Raw genomic sequence first — 17708 nt, 5'->3', positions numbered from 1 at the left:
GCTGTCGGAGGTTTTTCCTTCCTTGTGCAAGACTGGTTTGCAATGTGATAAGGGTTGCACCGCGGTCGCGAAATTTCATGACAAACTTTCTGAAATTTAATACACCATTTTATTTGGCGTTGTATCATTTTCTCAAGTGTATATTATGTCACCTTACACAACATTTGCCTGTTATTTTAACAGGAGATAGAAATTTACGAAATTATTTCTTAAGACTTCAAGCATTCGCGATCTAGATTGATAATTGTAATAGGAGCTATCAGTTTCTTGCTATTTCTATACAGTTAACAGGGTAAGGTATTGGTCGTTAGTTTCAAATAACTATCTATAAAGTGTCAAATAACTATCTATAAAGTGCAAAACTTTGTTGTTCAACTGTATGAAGCTCAATTAGTTATGAAGCAAGGACTGTGATAATGTTCGCTTTGCTGTCACGGGTTTCCATCCTGTCACCACTGCTGTTGCGCAACAAACCAACCATAATATCGGAAAAACAGACTGGATGTTCATAAACTTTTAGCAAAATAAACTAAAACAGATGTTGTAATTGCTTTCAATCACAAAATGAAGTTTATAAATTAAATACTGAACAAGTTCTGCTGAAAAACTGAAAACAGATCTATGCAAAGTTTTATACTTGAATGAATTACAAATGAAAGATAATAAAAAGAGATTGGTTTAACAATTTTTAAGGTAAGGTCAGTCTCACAACTGTATTGTAAATGTATACAAAGAACTTAGAGGAAGCTGAGATAAAACTATGAAATTGTTCCAATCTGGGAAACTTGAACTCTGTTATAAGTTACCTGCAGTAACATGCAAATTCTCTCTGAGGTTGGAGAAAAACAGTTCCCTCACTTTATTTCTGAAGTTTTTTTTCTAAAGTCTTGAAGAACCCCATTTCTTATTTCAAACTACCTTTTCCACCAATAAAAATGTTTGACAAAAGTTTCAACATTTAAATTGTCCTTGCAATCACTTGCAGTGATACTTTCCCTTGGAAAAGATCAACCACTGTTTATTTAATTTTGAACTTTTTAAAACCTTTCGTCTATCTCAAATTTTAGCTGCCCCTGTGAATGAAGATATTTTCATTGCTTTTTTAGGTGAAAAACAGAAATATTTCAATTGTAGCTCATTTCGATCCCACTCATAGTTTACATACTTCAAAAATTTAAACTACAAGCAGTTATATCATAGTAACAGATATCATAAATGTTTTCCAACTAAGTTCTGTCACTTTATCAAATGATAATCAATTTATGTTATAACAAATGGAGGCAAGATGGCTGTGTCACTTGAATTATTTGCTGTAGGACTAACATAGCTTTTCAGACTTGGTTGAGAGGTAAAACAAACAGAAAGGATATAAAAATGACTAATTATACACCAAAAATTTGAAGGAGGGCCAAAATTGTCATTAAGGCCCCTTGTCTGTTCTTGCAAGGCATCCAGAATTTCTAAAGGGGAAAATTGCCATCCTGGTGACTGTTTGGAATATGTAAGATATTTTCTCAAGGATAGTGACAATAACATGCAGGTTTTTTAGGTTTCACAAGTGATAATGTTATACATTATGATAAATGGTGAATATTTGTGATTTTGGATAGACTAAAGCTGTAGGCATCAAATAATTATTTACACAGAGATTTTTTGTTAACTTATATGATATTTGATAAGGGGTATAAGTGATATTAAAGGATTACCTCACTACCCTTGCCCGAAAGACAGTTTAAATAAAGAGCCTCATTAAAAATTTGCTTTCTGCATTCTTTGCTGACAGAATTGATCTTTTGTGGATATTTGTTTGAGGAAAAATGTCTGTGGGCAGATGTTCAATATTGAATATCAGGTGTATGATAACTTCTCATTTTTGAAATATTGGTGAAAACAGGCACCACTTGCAATATGGTTTCTCAATATTTTTATTACAAGAAACAAGTAAAGATTAAACTTGATGTGTTCTCCTATGAGTATAATTTCCCAGTTTGCTGTTTTACTAAAAATATAATTATTATCTTGTTAAAAAAATCAAAATTATCCCAATGCTAACTGTATTGTTATTTGAAGCATCGGAAAGTTGAGAGACTTATTTGAGATGAATATAGCTGTTTGTGCTACTTTTATCCATAGCTAGATAGATATCGTGGTTCACAAGGATTAATCCTAATGCTATGGTTTGTAGAAAAAGACAGTGCACAGGTGAATGTGATCACCAGGCAGCTTTTTTTGTAGTTTATCTGGAAGGTTGTGTATGAAAATTAACTGATCTGAACTGAATTGCATTATAGGCAGTGTGTCACACCATTCATTGGTTTACCAAAACTAAAAATTGATAGTTTTCCTTGCAGACACAAGGATTTCAATCAACAGGTAATAGAAAAGGACCTTACTAGCTTTGAAAAGATTTGTATTGAACCATACTGAAGTTATTTTAGGCTATTACCTTTTTCAAACCAACCTTAAATCATGTCACTTTTAAATCTGGTTTAGTTGTATATCCAGGTATTTTCCAGGTTCAGGTATTTCTCAGGTTTGGGTATTTATCAGGTTTAGGTATTTCTGTACCTGTAAACTAGGCTAAACAGAAAAATTTTGTTACCATTTTTTATCATTCTTTTATCATTCTTTTGTCTTTCTTTTATCTCAAAAAGTTGATTTCATGCTGTGGGTTGGAATTTATGCTCTCTAAAACTTTTATTTCATATCCAAGTTGAGTAGTAAATTTGTTGTGATAATGTTTTTAGCTAATTGCATTTTGTCTTAAAAAAGGCAAGCATTTTTTTGTATACATACTAATCCTTTTTTATCTGCTTCAGAATATAAAGTATTTTGTATTTGAAATAACATGTTCCAAAATGTTTGCTTCTTCAAAACCATTTGACATGAAACCTGAGAAGAATCCATTTTTTTATCCAGCAACACCTTCCTAGCTGATTGCATGCATTTAGAACATTTACATAGTTTTTTAGTTTGTTTTATGAGGTCGCATTCTCTGGCTGCTGTCAATAGCTACTCCAAACACAACCAACCACAAATGACAAGTTCCTGAACTCATTCTTGTAGAGTTCTTTTTTTTAGAATTATACTTCCCTTTGGTTTTGAAAAGAGTCTTCTAATTAGACTTCTGTTTGCTATGTCACCAGTGCCGATGCTTTTTTACAAAAATTATGGATTTTACAGTGTAAAGAACCAGTACCTGCAATTAATGGCTTTTTGTTTGCTGTTTTCGGATGTATGCACAAAGCTCTCCAGTTTCGTTTGTAATAAAATTAAACGCCTTAACAGTCGATGGAAATTATAACATACCAGCCTGCTAATGTATTTGTAAAGTTTTTTGTCCTTTTAATCTGTTTTCTTTGTGAACACTTTTCAGCCCTGTTTTATTCTTGTTAGAAGTTCTCAAGCCACTAACTTGTGTGGTAAACTACAGCCATTGAAGCGGTTATAGAGTAGAAAAATTCCATTTATATGCTGCGCATCGTAATTAAAACCTCTGACTCCCCTTTGAAGCGGTTCGTGAAGCGCTGGAAAGCGAGAACTCATGTTCTTTTCGACATTTTGGTGTCAAAAAGCTTTTGATTGGGAGCCAAGCAAAACTCTGTAGTTCATAAACAGACAAAATGCAAGAGTTTCAAATAAAGGTGCGTTCAATATGGAATGTTATTACACATAAATTTTTTATAAAAAAAAACTCGCCATGACAAACGAGTAATGGGCAATCAGAAAATATTAAGAAACTTCAATACTCGAAGCGAATCTCTTGACAGAAATACCACGAACGTTTGAAAACAATACAAACATTGTTGAGTCTCAGTGTGCGCAGCTACGGAAACCTTCCCCAACAAGATTTTTTTTGGAAGTATACCAGCGGGAAATATAACATATCTTGGAACCCAATGTTAAAATTAATGACCCTATATTTAAGAATTTCTTGATCTTAACCTATGATATGGTGAATATTCAAATTTTCCAAAGCGTTAAGAAACTGGAGTACTCAGCGTGGAAATTTTTGTTTCTTACAGAAATTGCGTGTGCACTCTTTTTTTTATAAGAACCAATAAATTTAAGTTCAGGCTGACTGTTCTTAATTTTTTCGAAAATCTGAGGCTGGATTGTTCTTAATTTGTTCTTAAATTAAGAGGGTGTAAGCAGTGCTATTGTTAGCTTTTTCGCTCTAAGGAGGTGTTCAGGCCTCATTTGCCAACAAAGTGAGTGAAACAGCCTTAATTTGCTGACAAATTTGAATATACACCGAAAAAGCACCCACACATCGCTAAAAATCCTCGATTTTGAGAAAAAACGTTCTTCAAAGTTTTTGACCAGTTTTGAGGCTCGTGTTCTTATAAAATTGTTCTTATAAAAAAAGAGTGTAAGTCTTGAAATTATTGTTTCTCTTATAGGTCAATTGCCATTGCATTAACGATTTAATAAACAGAGGGCTTCACCATCTGCACGAACATTTTTCAGTGGGGAATTCGCATAAGGTAGAAAAAAACTAAGGCAAAGCTTTAGCAAGCACGGAGTTAGATAATCGGACACGTAAGCTTCCAGCTGGGTTATGCGTGCGTGACTTTTTCTACTGCCTAAATTTGCGCGCTAAGAAGACCGCGCGCAATTTAATGTTTGATTGATATCTGGATAAAATTTGGCCGATTTGGAATTTGCCTTAAGGTATTATACCCAAAAATTCGAATCTTACACGGTCCCTTTTTGTCCGTTTCTGTTAAGCTCACTTGTTTTATCATATTGGCAAAATTTTAAAAAATCAGTATCAACCGAAAAGACCTTAGCTTTTTTATAGAGAATACTGCAAAAAGAAAATATTTAGCCAAACCGCCCTTAAAATGTTGAGAAGAAATGTTCATATCTCATATCTGGTTTGTTTCGAGAAACTTAGCATGTTAACATTTTGAAGTTTATGTTATCAGGGATCGCACATGTTGCTGCGGCACCCAGTGCGAAATAAAACGCCTACGCACACAGGTGCGTGAATGATAACACGAAAAATCAAAGACTTCTGTTCTTTTCAGCTGGCAAAGAAGAAACAAGAGAATCTTTTGCAGTATTGGATAGATTCTTGCAAAGATTATAATTTGCAGCAAATCATTGGTCTTTTTATCATTTCCTTTTCAGCTCTGATTCGCAGCGGCAAGTCGGCGGTAATGAGTCGCGTTTATGTTTTAACAGGCGCACTGGTGTGTAAAGTTCAAAAACTGCTGATTTGCACGACTAATTTCCCTTTTAATAAAAAGTTTTTATTCTAAATATTTGAATGGTTAGTACGTATTTTATATGGAAAGTTGGTGGCCGTTTCTCAATGAAGTCAAATCCAACAAACTGACGCACCAAAAGTAAATTTAGACGGGAAGACAAAGTTCACTTTCTGTTCCATCTTTAAACTTACTGTAGATCAGCGATTAGGCCCATCTTTGCATCCGAATATTTTTCATGGTGCTTTTTCCTCGAGGGTAGTGGCTAATTAAAGGGTAGGGTCTTTTTTCGAGGCTGGGGCCTATTCGAGGGTAAAGGCTTGTTCGAAGATAGGAGCTTGAATGGTTGAAAATTTCTGATTTTTCAAATATTTTAAAGATGGAATATATACAGTGAACTTTGTCTTCTCAACTCAAATACTTTTGATGCATCAGTTTGTCTCAACCAAACATGTCTCATTCTTAAAGTGCTTTTTCTGACATTCTACCATAACTCTACTCTTGCACCACTTGTTAAAACTGTTTTAACAGCTTGCAGTTGAATTTTTTTCACCAGCCTGCACACTTTTATTATAATCAGCCGATTTATAAGAATCTAAATCTCACTTTCTCGCAACCTAATCACCAACAGATTTTGACGCTGTGATATTAATCAACCAACGCGATCGTTTCTGCAGTTCTGGTAGGTATTTACATGCATTATTTAGAAGAATAATGCAGTCACTCCAATGGATGTAAAACTCTAGTTTTCCACCTAAAACTCCTTTTCAAAGTGACCATACAACATCTAAACACTTTTTTGATGGAAGACAATATGCAAATTCTCAACAACTTTTTGAGTATTCAAATGTTTCATAGAGATTTCTGTAGGGGGGGATTTTTAACCCAGGTTTAGAAAGCAAGTCAAATTTAACCTTTGTTTGAATGTTCTCATATGAACTATTGTATCAAGGCAAAAGAATTTTACAGCGGTCAGAAATGAAACTGAACCCGAGGTTAACCCGGATATACCTGTTTCATGTGAATGGCCTCTTTCCATATTGGAACAGTTTTCCCGTACCAATTTCGTTAAGAGGGCTGTGGCTTTATAATTTGAAATTTCAACTGGTTAATATTAAATTTGGTTTTATCTGCTACTTTTCCAACCATGGCGACAGAGATCAGCGTTACAAATCTTAATGACAGATTCTGGCCGAAGACATAAGCGTTATTCTTTTAACTCAAGTATGGACTGGACCGATTGGTATAAATCTTCTGAGAGGGCCCCAGCGTACACGCTATTGAAACATTGCTTTTGCGTCCATTTTCATTAATATCGCCTAATGCGATCTCACTGTTTGCTGAGTGCTCTAATTATCTCAGATGGTTGGCTCCCACGGTTCAAAGAGACAATGTGTGAGGCTGCCACCAGACCTCATTTATAAAGTTTTAAGTGACTTCAAGGTTCCCTTACTTTTTGTTATGAATAGAGGACTTTCAGTGTTTATGTTTAATCTTTTGAATAAGTTATTCTAAAAGACAATCCCACTTTACACACAATATTGGATTATTTTCCACCTGTGCTTTGTGAATATTATTTGAATTTTCGTTATCATTTCCAGACATATTGCTTACTGTTACTTCGAAATGGAAAATCGCTCTTCGATAGAAATTGTGGTTTTCTGAAATTATTACGCTGTCACTTTGATATTACCTTGATAACCAAAGGATTCGATGTCCTCCTGTTTCTATTAATCTTGCATCAAAAAACCTGTCTTGTAACGTGCAACTTTAGGTTGTCTTGTAACGTGCGAGGAAGAAACTATGCCAACGTAAAGTTTATATACCCAAGGACGATGCACACTTGCACGCTTGTTGCTTTGGCCGTATAAAAGTAATGCTTACTCGAGCACTGCTACAATGATCAGAAACTCTGCAATCGTGCAATCTGTGCCAAAAACAAAAGTCCAAGGGGCTCCGAAAAGGCATACATTGTCACACATAAAACGTGATTAATTTTCATTTAATCAAGCTTTATATCCCGTTCACTTTGTTTATTGTAAATCTGCAATATGTTCAAATTTAAAATAGCTGTATAACGTCTGCTATAAAGCATATTTTGCCGCAAAGCTGTTACCTTTTTTCGCGTCTTTGTCATTTAAAGGATGACCCGAAAACTCACTTCTACCTCTAATTAATGCTTGTTGCCTGTCAGATATTTAGTTCAACTTTTGGAACATTATTTTCAAGCTGACATGGTTTCTTAATCAGTCAAGTAACTTTCATTTCTTATAATAACTTTACTGTTTAGCTTATATGAAACCTTCAGATATCTTTCTCAATTTCTGAGTGGACTGATGTCGTTGAATGGGCTGTTTATATCGTTGCGAATCCTTTGGTTGTTATCAAGTTTAACGCTTCAACATACAGAATGAGTTCATTTTCATAGTTGAATTAGATCTTTGCAGCTTGCTGAAACGGAAAAGCCCTTCCCTAGACTAAAGATAATGTTAACAAGCAACACAAGGTTTTGGTAATACTGATTAGGCCGTTTAAATTTTTTAGTGTAACGCGTCATGTTTCTTTATGACTAAGATTTAGATAAGAATTTACAGAAACGCTATTTAGAGCGTAACCTGAGCGGATGCAGCCTCAAACCCTGGAAGTGTCATGTTACTCTTCCTTCCTTCTCGTTTAATTATTTTCCAAGTGGCTGAGTTCATCGAAAGCAAAATAAGAATTTCTTAATAATATTTAAAGGACGTAACTCTTCGAATTTGCATCCATTACAAAAATATAAATCCTGGTTACCCCACTGCAGTCAAGGATGTTTAATCAGGATCAAAATCAACTGTTCGTTGAATCTATAAGTAAGCTAAGTCGTTAAGTCCGGGCGAAGTCCCAATAGCTTGCTAGCGGAGAGAGTACCGAATGGTAAATATTGAGCCCGGGCGGAACGTGGTCATTTAGCTCTACCAACGATGGTATATCGCATTTTATCGCATGTATTATCGCACCAAATTTAAACACCCCATTGTTTTTAAATTTAAGATTTATCTTAGCGCATATCTATTACCAATCTTATAGTATGAAAATTGCTCAAGTAGATACCTATGATGTCATAACTATAATAAGCATATACCAGATCACGCTGCAACCAAGATTCTGTGCAATCCGGTTGCTTTATTAGCTATCCGGTGATACTTTGTCCCAATCTTTTGCAGCAATTATGTTATGTTTAAGAAGACATGCTTAATTATGTTGTCACTTGTCATTATAATGTTTTATTCTGTTTCCACTGAAATCGCCTTAAGCCAAATTTATTAACTGCAGAAGATCAGGTACACCTTAATGACAAATGCCGATATGTGTACCCAAGAATTTTGTTTTTTACACCCTTGATATGTTTTTCTAATTATTTGATGTTTCTTTTCAGCCAACTGGTTGCATGGAATTTGGAGTATCGTACAATGAAATACAAGATGTTCATAGTCTTCCGAGGTGGGACACAGGCCAAAGATTTGTCATTCAGATCACAATTCCGGACGGCCTGCTTTTACTGCAAGTAAGTGCACATTTTACTTGAACTGAAGTTTTTCATGTCTCATTTTGACAAGTAAAAGCGAGGCTTCGCGTCATGATAAATTCCACAGGTTTTTAAGCTTTCAACCAGTTACAATAAGTATCTATATACCTTGCTTTTTTGATAGTATCGCGTAGAATCAGAACCACTTCAGCCCAACCAGATTTAACATTTGTTTGTCTAAGGTGACTGAAGAATTACTTTGAAAAATTCTATTCCGACAAAGTTTTAATAGGAAATCCTTATCTGAGCTCAAATAAAAACGAAGTTTGGAGTGATTCCAAGCACGGGCCACAAACTAAGCGTGGGCATGCAAAGGCCAATGTCCAGGTTATAAGCTTTGCATGGGCCCTTGCCTGCCTAATCAAGTTACGGACATTTGTGCAAACATTAATGATCTCTCGAAGGGAGTTCGAGGAGGGGAGGTGATATTGCGCATGCTATTAGGGGTATTGCGCATGCTATTAGATGATTTTTTTCACTCTGATGAAGCCCTGTATGCCGGGGCGAAATATTAGTATATTCTTTGAATTTAATTTATTTTGAAAATTTTATTTCGTGACATTGGATTCTCGTCGTCGTATTGCTTTGTTCCTGTATATCTTTCATAACAACACTCATTGCAAGATTCACAAATTCCGGCGGACAGCCTATCCTGCGGTTCTTCCTTCTCACACACATATTAGGGATAGCCCTTTCTTCCAACGATAGGACAAAGTAACTGAGACACTATGCTCTTTCTTTCCTTTGAAAATATCACCCCTTTATTTGAAAACACCAGTAAAGAGTCCTGAAATAAGATTTGCAAAAAAATTTTTCAAAACTTTTAAAATTCAGATATCACAAGGCAATGTTATTTTTGAATCTTTGATAAAGTAATTTTTTTAGAACGATTTTGCCTGGAAAATATTCAGGCCTAGAGAAACCGACTCTTCAAATTGTCGTAAGCGCGCTAAAAGCAATCGTCAGTTACCACAGTGGCTTAAGCCATCTGTCATTCAATCGGGCCGATCAATAAGTGTAATACAACTCATTGTGTTTATTGATTGGTCGATTTTGATTGAAAGACTGAAGAAGCCACAAAAGTATATGTCAATTGCCTTTAAAACAAAGATATTTTTTTTATGAATCTCATTAACACCAGAATTCCTCATGAAAAGTGTGTGTCACCTCTCATTTCAAAACGTTCTCATTTCAAGTTTAATTACCAAAGGTCATTATTTTCATGACAAGTCTACTTGTTTTTCTGTCGTCTTGTGGATTAAACATGGCAGCTTTAAACTCGGTTTGTGGTCATTATCAGACCAGTCGTTTCTATGATAGATAATGAGTCATTACCCTTACAAACCAAACTGCAGGCGTGCTTTTGATCATAGAAAAATCTGACAACGTAGGATTGATAATCTGACGTCGATTCTAGCTTGTAACCTGAAAAGCAACCTGAAAAGCTTGGATCTGGCTTATAACACGGCAAAATATGCCTTTGGAGAAATATTCCTATCTTTTCAAGGGTTTTTTTGAAAACATTGGTTGAATTCATTAAATCTCGGTTTGCCGTTGAGCATGTTCAGTATTGCATGCGTTAATGTTTTAATCGCATTGTGGTTTTATATGCAAGTCAGTTACACGTGCTTTTTACCACACAATGAAATGTTCTTCCCTACGTAGGTAGACATCATTGAAGGTCAGATGTGCTATTATGCCGCACGTCTCTGGGATTTATGCAGTATACGACATATGGCACTTTCATATAGTCTGTTTTGAAAGCTCGCTTTTGTTTCGTTCGTGTCAAGAGTAGACTTTAAATCAAATAGCTCTAGCAATGAATAATTTAAGAAGACCATGTCCTGTTTTCTTGTTCTTTGCACCAATAATTGTTTGAACATTTATGCCGTTCTTGGCCCTCCACTGTAATTTCTATCTCCGTTTACAATTTTTTCTCTTTGGTGATAAATTTACTTTTTACGTTACCATTTGCTGATGTTGACTTTCTCTAACTACGTTTGTTCTATAATAAAAATCTTATTTGCAAAATTCATGGTCAGCTACTCGATGCTGTGGTATCTTCTTTTCTTTTGTTTGGATTTTTCAGGTAACGTTTTTGTTAATGCACATATTATTGAGGACTGTTGGTTGAAAGATCGGTATAAGCATCAATCCATTATTTTCTACAAGTAAAGCTGTGGATAGTATAAACTGCAAGACACGACACCAGTCTTTGAAGTGCCCGGATTGTTTAATTCCCTGAAAACATAGTCTTCAGTCTTTCGCTCTGTATACGTTTTTTCTCTATTACTTCAAGCTGTTACCTTATGGTATAACCAAATAGATGATATCTTATATATGGCATAACCATCATTGACATTTTCCCTTCAATCAGGAATAACAGCTTTACTTGTAAGACTCTTACGATCAATACTGCATGTCTCTATGGCTACACCTGCGGTTGTAGGGCATTTGTGTAATTATTATCATACGATATGAAGGCTACCTGACTCTGTGTTAATAAGATGTTTGTATATCGATTTGTTTCCATTTACACTAGGACGGATTCGTCCACTTTTTAAATGCCCTAATTTGTTAGTTTTTGATGACTATTTTACTTTTTGGCAATTCTTAAGCATTATATAATTAAAACCTTTTAACCATATAAGACGTTTTTGGATGATTGTTATTTGTTTGTGAATTAAAAGGTACCTGGTGATGAACAAGAGGTTTTTAAAATATACATCTAGGATATAATTTTAAGCACGCATCATAAGTGAGTATTTTTCCCGTAGATATCATAAGGAAGAACCATTCGCAGAACCTTCCAAAACCATTTCATTTTTGCTTGCCTCTATTACAGTATAAAGAAAACATAGTTACTACTGACTGATTGTCTGATATGTCAACTTGTCCTTCATTTGCTTGGTAAGAAGACGAAATGGTGGGAAATGACATTTCCATTCCATCATAAGTATCGAGTGGTCGATAGAAATTACAGTTGCATGCATGGTTGTTGAAACTGCTCGTGAAATGTTGGCATGAATTCAGCTTTTCTGTGTTTTTATTGGTTAACACCCAGCTATTTGTACGTTGATTGGCTTAGGCAAAGATAAACTCCCTTTGATACGGACATACTGCCTATAAGAATGTCTGGTATGGAATATAATGCCGTAAATCCTCGAATTAGCCCCCTGGGGGCTTATTTATTCTTGATATTTTGGGATGGGGGCTTATTCAAGGGGGGAGGCCTTATACGAGGGAGGCTTATAAAAATATTGTAGACATTAAGAAATGTTGTGGAAATTTGGTAATTCAATAAAACGCCATAGCCAACCTCAGATGGCAAAAATCATCAAATAGAGGGGTCCAGTTCGAGAGCTTAAGGTAGCAGTGGGGGCTTACTCGAGGGGGGGGGGCTTATTGACAATTTGTAGTTCTAGGGTGAGGGCTTATTCGAGGGGGGGGGGGCTTTTTCGAGGGAGGGGCCAATTCGAAGATTTACGGTACGCAGAATTTCGAGTCGAATTGAATCGAATCGAATCGAATCAAAAATCGAATCAGACGAGATTGCTATAATGCTTCCTACTTTAGCTCAATTTCTATTTATATGGAATTCCAGTGAGTTAAACCCTCTCTCGTAATTGAAACTCAGGGCCTGCGTCTTACTTCAGCATAAGCGGTTTTCGACTCAAATGTGTTCAACTTAGACAATGTTATCTGTATCAGGCCAATCAGATCTCCAAAGTTTTATAAATCGTCTCGGTGGAGTTGGGAAATTGAAGCTAGAATTTGCTAGATGCGAAAGCTTTCATTTTATCTGTTGATAATAAAGCCACCAGCCCGTTTTGATGCAAATTCAAATATGAGAGTGAAGTTAATATGTTGTGGTCAATATTGCACCTGTCGCTTGGAATGATTTGCTTTCAGCTCAGTGTAATTTCTGATGTTGTATTGACTTTCTGGCATCTGTTTGAGCAAACATGTAATAAGCTTTATTGGCTGCAACCAATTCGTCGATTAGGAGATACGGTTTTCAAGATAGTGTTTTTCAAACCTGAATTCTGTTGTCTTATTCCAAATCATCAACATCAATGTTATGCTGTCTGCTCTCGATCTCTAAGTCGCTTATTCAAATTTCGCGTCCAAAAAGTTGGAAAATGTTAATTTATCTCATGATATTCGGCCACACCACTTTATTTGTTATGATTTTACGCTCTGTGTAGTGCATAGTGATGATTGCAAACCACTATATTTTTGGTTGCATTACAGGTCTTGTCGCGCATTTTGTTAAAATCTAGTATCTTAAGACTTTTTTAGGGTAAGGCAGTGCTGCTTTGGTGGAACCCCGTACAATTTCTGCAGACGTCTTAGATGTATTGATAAATAGGCCCTACTAACATTGTCTGCTGATCCTGCATAGCACCTATGTTAATTTATCCAATAATTGTTTGAGAAGTTTCATTTTTCAATCCACCCAAAAGAAACCATTCCGAAACCTCAACAGTCATGTGCTCGTGCTTCTGATTGGCCTATTGCGATCCACGACTGGGTATATATATTTCCTAGCGTAGAGTTTTCGGTCTATGTTCTGACGTTTTAAACTCTGAAGAGTGTCAGACGAAAAGCTTTAGTTTACTAAATGTTTGCTTTTTTGAAAGCCATTTTCAAGTTTTGTACCACCAAAAGATTGTTAATGAATTACTTTGATATTTTAATTTGATACTTTGCCATATAATTTGATTTCTTTACTTCATAGCTCACCCTATCTTGAGTATATTGCCATCTTAACCCCAAGGCAAATACTTAGTCAAGTCATATTATCATGTCTCTTGATCAATCCTGTGACCTCTGATTTTGCTTTTCGCTTAGAGCTACCTTCCCACGCAAAAGATTAACAATATATCTTAATCATGAATGATCTTTGGTTATGAAACTCTTAGCAGTTTCCTTCGAGAAATTATTTGCTCACGAGGTGTTTCATAATTTTAGAGATTGTGTGGAGTAGTGTGTTGATATCTAAGATAGAAGGATCAAAACCAACAACTGTCATTGCTATTATCAATTAATTTTACAAATATTAATGTGTTTCGCAGTAATCAGCTTTCAACGAGAGATGGTGAACCTACTTTGTTGCGTTCCTTGAGGTGTAATAATTACTGCTGTTTTCTTTCATTTTACGAATCAATAACGTCGAACACCCTTCTAGATCCTGTCAGTTCTGAAGGCTTTGGAAATTCATTTAATGATTCTGTCAAATGGTCCCTTGTTATGATGCGTTGCCCCCCCCCCCATCTTGTCCGGCAAAAATATCATGGAATTTTTGGAGCTACTCGTCTCCGGTTGCTTTGAAGTTGATCCTTTTATCGCTTAAGCCAAGATGAAAACCAACATATTGCACTCATTTTTTCATTGCTACAAACTATATTGGTTTGAAGCTCCAGACCAAATCGCTTTCATGATTTGTATAAAGCGATTATTCCGTTTTGGTAATACTCTGAAAGCTCTTAAGACTGAAAACCATTAATTGTTGGGCGACCGCCAACCACCGTCAATTTCCGCTAACGACCGCTAACCACTGCCAGCGATTGCAAAACCCCGCAAGCCACCGCCTGCTGCTACCGCCAGCCACCGAACTAGCTCGCCACATACTTTACTTTTCCCAAATGCACCACATCATACTTGACATCCCACATAATGCACCACACAAATACGTGAAAGGTCGTGGAATTCGATTCTGTTTGTAAAAGGCATCAGGCCACTTTCTAGCCAGATAAGTTTCGAGCCTTGGCAGTTGGAAAGTGAAAGTCAAAGTATGAAGTTGGGCATTTTCCCAAATTTAGGACGCGTTTCTCTGTCAATCATCGAACAACGAGATTTCGTCATATGAATGTCTTTTTTGTTTATCATAGGTTTATAAAATGCATTTCGTCACATTCCACGCAAAAGTTAATCTGCCAAATGAGACCCAGTTAAAATGTGACAATTGCAAGTTTTGATGCAAATTGGCGTTGCACGTCTCACTTGATGGAATCTTATAATGTAGATGAGAGAATGTTCTAACGTAGGGTGGAATGGGCATGATAGCTGGTTCATGTCCCTTTTTCATTTTTCTTTCCGTCCATGAGAAATTATTTATCCATTTCTCTTCTCCTTATAGGCAAATAACACATACCTTCGTGACCAATGGATGCATTCGTTGGTTTGGAGGGTGAGTTTTCCTTTTGTAACTATTTCTTTTACTTCCTTGTTTTGCTCCAAGTTTTTTTTCGCACTTTCTCTTGTTTCCAAATAATTCATTTGTTCGTTTTGTCATCCAATCGCCTCTTCAGTTCTTTTGCAAATTCACTTGTCCTGCTTCTCTGTTTTTCTTTTTTCCCTCCTTTCTTACCATAAAATATTGTTTATTGTTCTTTTATTTATTATTGTTGCTGTTTTTTTCTTTATGCGTATACAGCTTGTTTCAACCTTTTTGCCTTCTTTCTGTCATTTAACAATAAGAAACATTTCAGGCTCTAATTTGAGATTATTCTTGCTTTTAAGGTTAATGCGAATAGATATCGAAATTTATTTGCAAAGCTCCGAAATCCGGAAGAACTTGTTAAAGAGCTGAAGGTATTGGTAATTTTTTGCTAGCCAACCTGAATTAAATTAAAATATTTTACAATGTTTACTGGGGATTTACTGACTTCTGCTTACGTAAAGGCACAGGTGGAAAGGCCGGATTTTCTTTTGAAACTGTTCTCTTTCGAAACTGTTTCTCTTAAATTATTTTCTTCTCATTTCAGTTCGTATTGTTTTCTAAACATTGCTATCAAAATCTTCTCCTTATTTTCGTGCGCTATCTAAATTTCAGGTACAAAATTGAATTATTGAAATATGTTTTCGCTTGTTACATCCAAAAAGGTCTGCCAAGTCTTGAAACACTAATGTCAGATTTCAAAAGCACATTTAGTGATCTCACTCTCCTCCTGGGAACAATATTGATTTACTACAACGACCCAGTATAAGTACATTTTTGTTTCGACTTGACGATATTTGCCCCAAGTATCAACATTTGAAAGTAGTAACATTTGAGAAAAGAAATAGAAAATACAGGCAAGCAAAGCAAACTACTAAGTGTTCCAAATAATTTTAGCAAGCATTGCACACTTCGGGATTGCACCTAACAGTGCTATCACATAGAATATTCAACCCAGAACATTTCTACCACCATAAACTGTATGTGCATTCTGCTCTGAATACATTATCCTGTTTTATTCGATAGGAGCTGATTCAGTTGTCCTTGGTAACGCAGCTACACGATGACATCGTTTTTCAACTACCGTTGAACACAGTATCAAACTTGTTACTTCATGTAAGTCAAATCCTAATATTTTGTGTGTTCTATTACTCAAGTTCTAAAACAGCTTCAATCGTTAATTTTTTGTGACTCATGGATGCGATTAATGTTATCTGTTGTAAGAAGAATTCTCTGTTCTGGCGGTAGCTTTTCAAAATGGTTATCAGCCCTATCTATAAATTCAGCATACTGAGTAAAAACCGAATTTTGATTCAAGTCCAAGCAATGCTTGCTCTTTTACAACTGTTAAAATATTAAGATGTATGTCCAAGAGGATATTTATTCGATGCCTAATCTATTTTAATACTTTTAAGAAACTAACCAATTTTAGACTTTTTATTGGTTTTCATTATTTGCAACTCCAATTTAAATCCAGATGTAGCCCAGATGTAATCCAGATGTAGCCCAGATGTAGCCCAGATGTAATCCAGATGTAGTCCAGATGTAATCCAGATGTAGTCCAGATGTAGCCCACAATCCTTGCCAAAAATAACTGGAACGCCTTCCCATTGCAGCATGCAAATAAACAAAGCAAGTCTAAAACTACCTTACCAAAATACCACTGCCGCTTCAAAAATTTCGACCCCCTCCCCCCCCCCCCCCCCGTACAATGTTGATTTATTTTCTCAGTACTTTCATACAGCTTCCAGTGAAAATGTTTTTTCCTTCAGCGTCAAAACAGCCGAATTGAACAACATTGTAATGGGGGGGTAGGGAGGATTTTTCAAAAAAGCTTCAGCTTTGCACAAGTGTTCCAACAATTTTGGCAAGGATTGCAGATGTAGCCCAGATGTAGCCTAGATTTAAATTAGATGTATCCCAGATGTAACCTAGATGTGAAGTATCCACGAAGATGATGTGTTCTGTATGCAATAAATTGTTCTTGTTGTTTGTTTAATCTTGCCATCGTTCTGATTAGATGCGTTACGCAATTTGTTACGCAACTCTGTGATATCAAACTGTCATAATTGGGCCTTGCATAAGTCGTATACTACTTACCTCAGAAAATGCGTGGTTCTAGTCCATTTGATGTAAATTTTATCAATTATCATCGCCCAAGATGGATTTTGTAAGTCAGATATTGGCAATAGTCGGACTTTTTTAACTCCCTTATAAGCTCCGAATTTCTCATTCATGCATGGAATATCTATGTTCTTACCTTGTTTGTAATAGCATTGTTGACCCAGAAAATCTCTTCAGTGAAGGGACTACAGCAAAGAATCATCCAGTCCGCATAAATAGGCCTAGATGTCTAGATGTCTAGTTGTTGTGCGCTTAAATAAGTGAATTTCGTTTGAAAGATGGCTTTAGTTAAATGAGGCGTTTCGCTATTATGCAAGGTATCACTTGCTTATCAACACATGTTGTTTTTCAGCATGGATACAGGATGGCAGATGCTGTAAAGGAGGCCTTACTGCGGGTAAACATATCATTCATCGTGTTGATATCTTCATTATCAACTTTAGCGTTCCTTCCAACCGGCTATAGGCAATATTGAATACTCCTTGAGATAGAGGCATTATTTCCTTCCCTTTTAAATACTTCTAAGTATTCAAAAGAGCTGGCCTCTTTGCACTTCATTTCAACACATATAGTCTGTGTTTCC

At 35.8% G+C, this 17708-nt stretch overlaps 1 protein-coding gene across 2 annotated transcripts in view; it reads left to right on the top strand.

Moving 5' to 3' along the window:
• Window positions 1-17708, top strand: part of LOC135691058 (C-Maf-inducing protein) — a 33072-nt gene that overhangs the window by 780 nt on the left and 14584 nt on the right. For both annotated transcript variants that reach the window (XM_065208805.2, XM_065208804.2), the window contains exons 2-6: window positions 8629-8757; window positions 14921-14971; window positions 15304-15375; window positions 16028-16117; window positions 17478-17522. In XM_065208805.2, coding sequence (XP_065064877.1) covers window positions 8629-8757; window positions 14921-14971; window positions 15304-15375; window positions 16028-16117; window positions 17478-17522 — 387 coding nt within the window. The remainder of the gene's footprint in view (window positions 1-8628; window positions 8758-14920; window positions 14972-15303; window positions 15376-16027; window positions 16118-17477; window positions 17523-17708) is intronic.

This window comes from Rhopilema esculentum, chromosome 4 (assembly GCF_057945365.1).
Source record: "Rhopilema esculentum isolate cy_ngs chromosome 4, ASM5794536v1, whole genome shotgun sequence".
Taxonomy (NCBI): Eukaryota; Metazoa; Cnidaria; class Scyphozoa; order Rhizostomeae; family Rhizostomatidae; genus Rhopilema; species Rhopilema esculentum.
The sequence above is the reverse complement of the archived record's forward strand: the minus strand, read 5'-3'. Positions and strand labels throughout refer to the sequence as shown.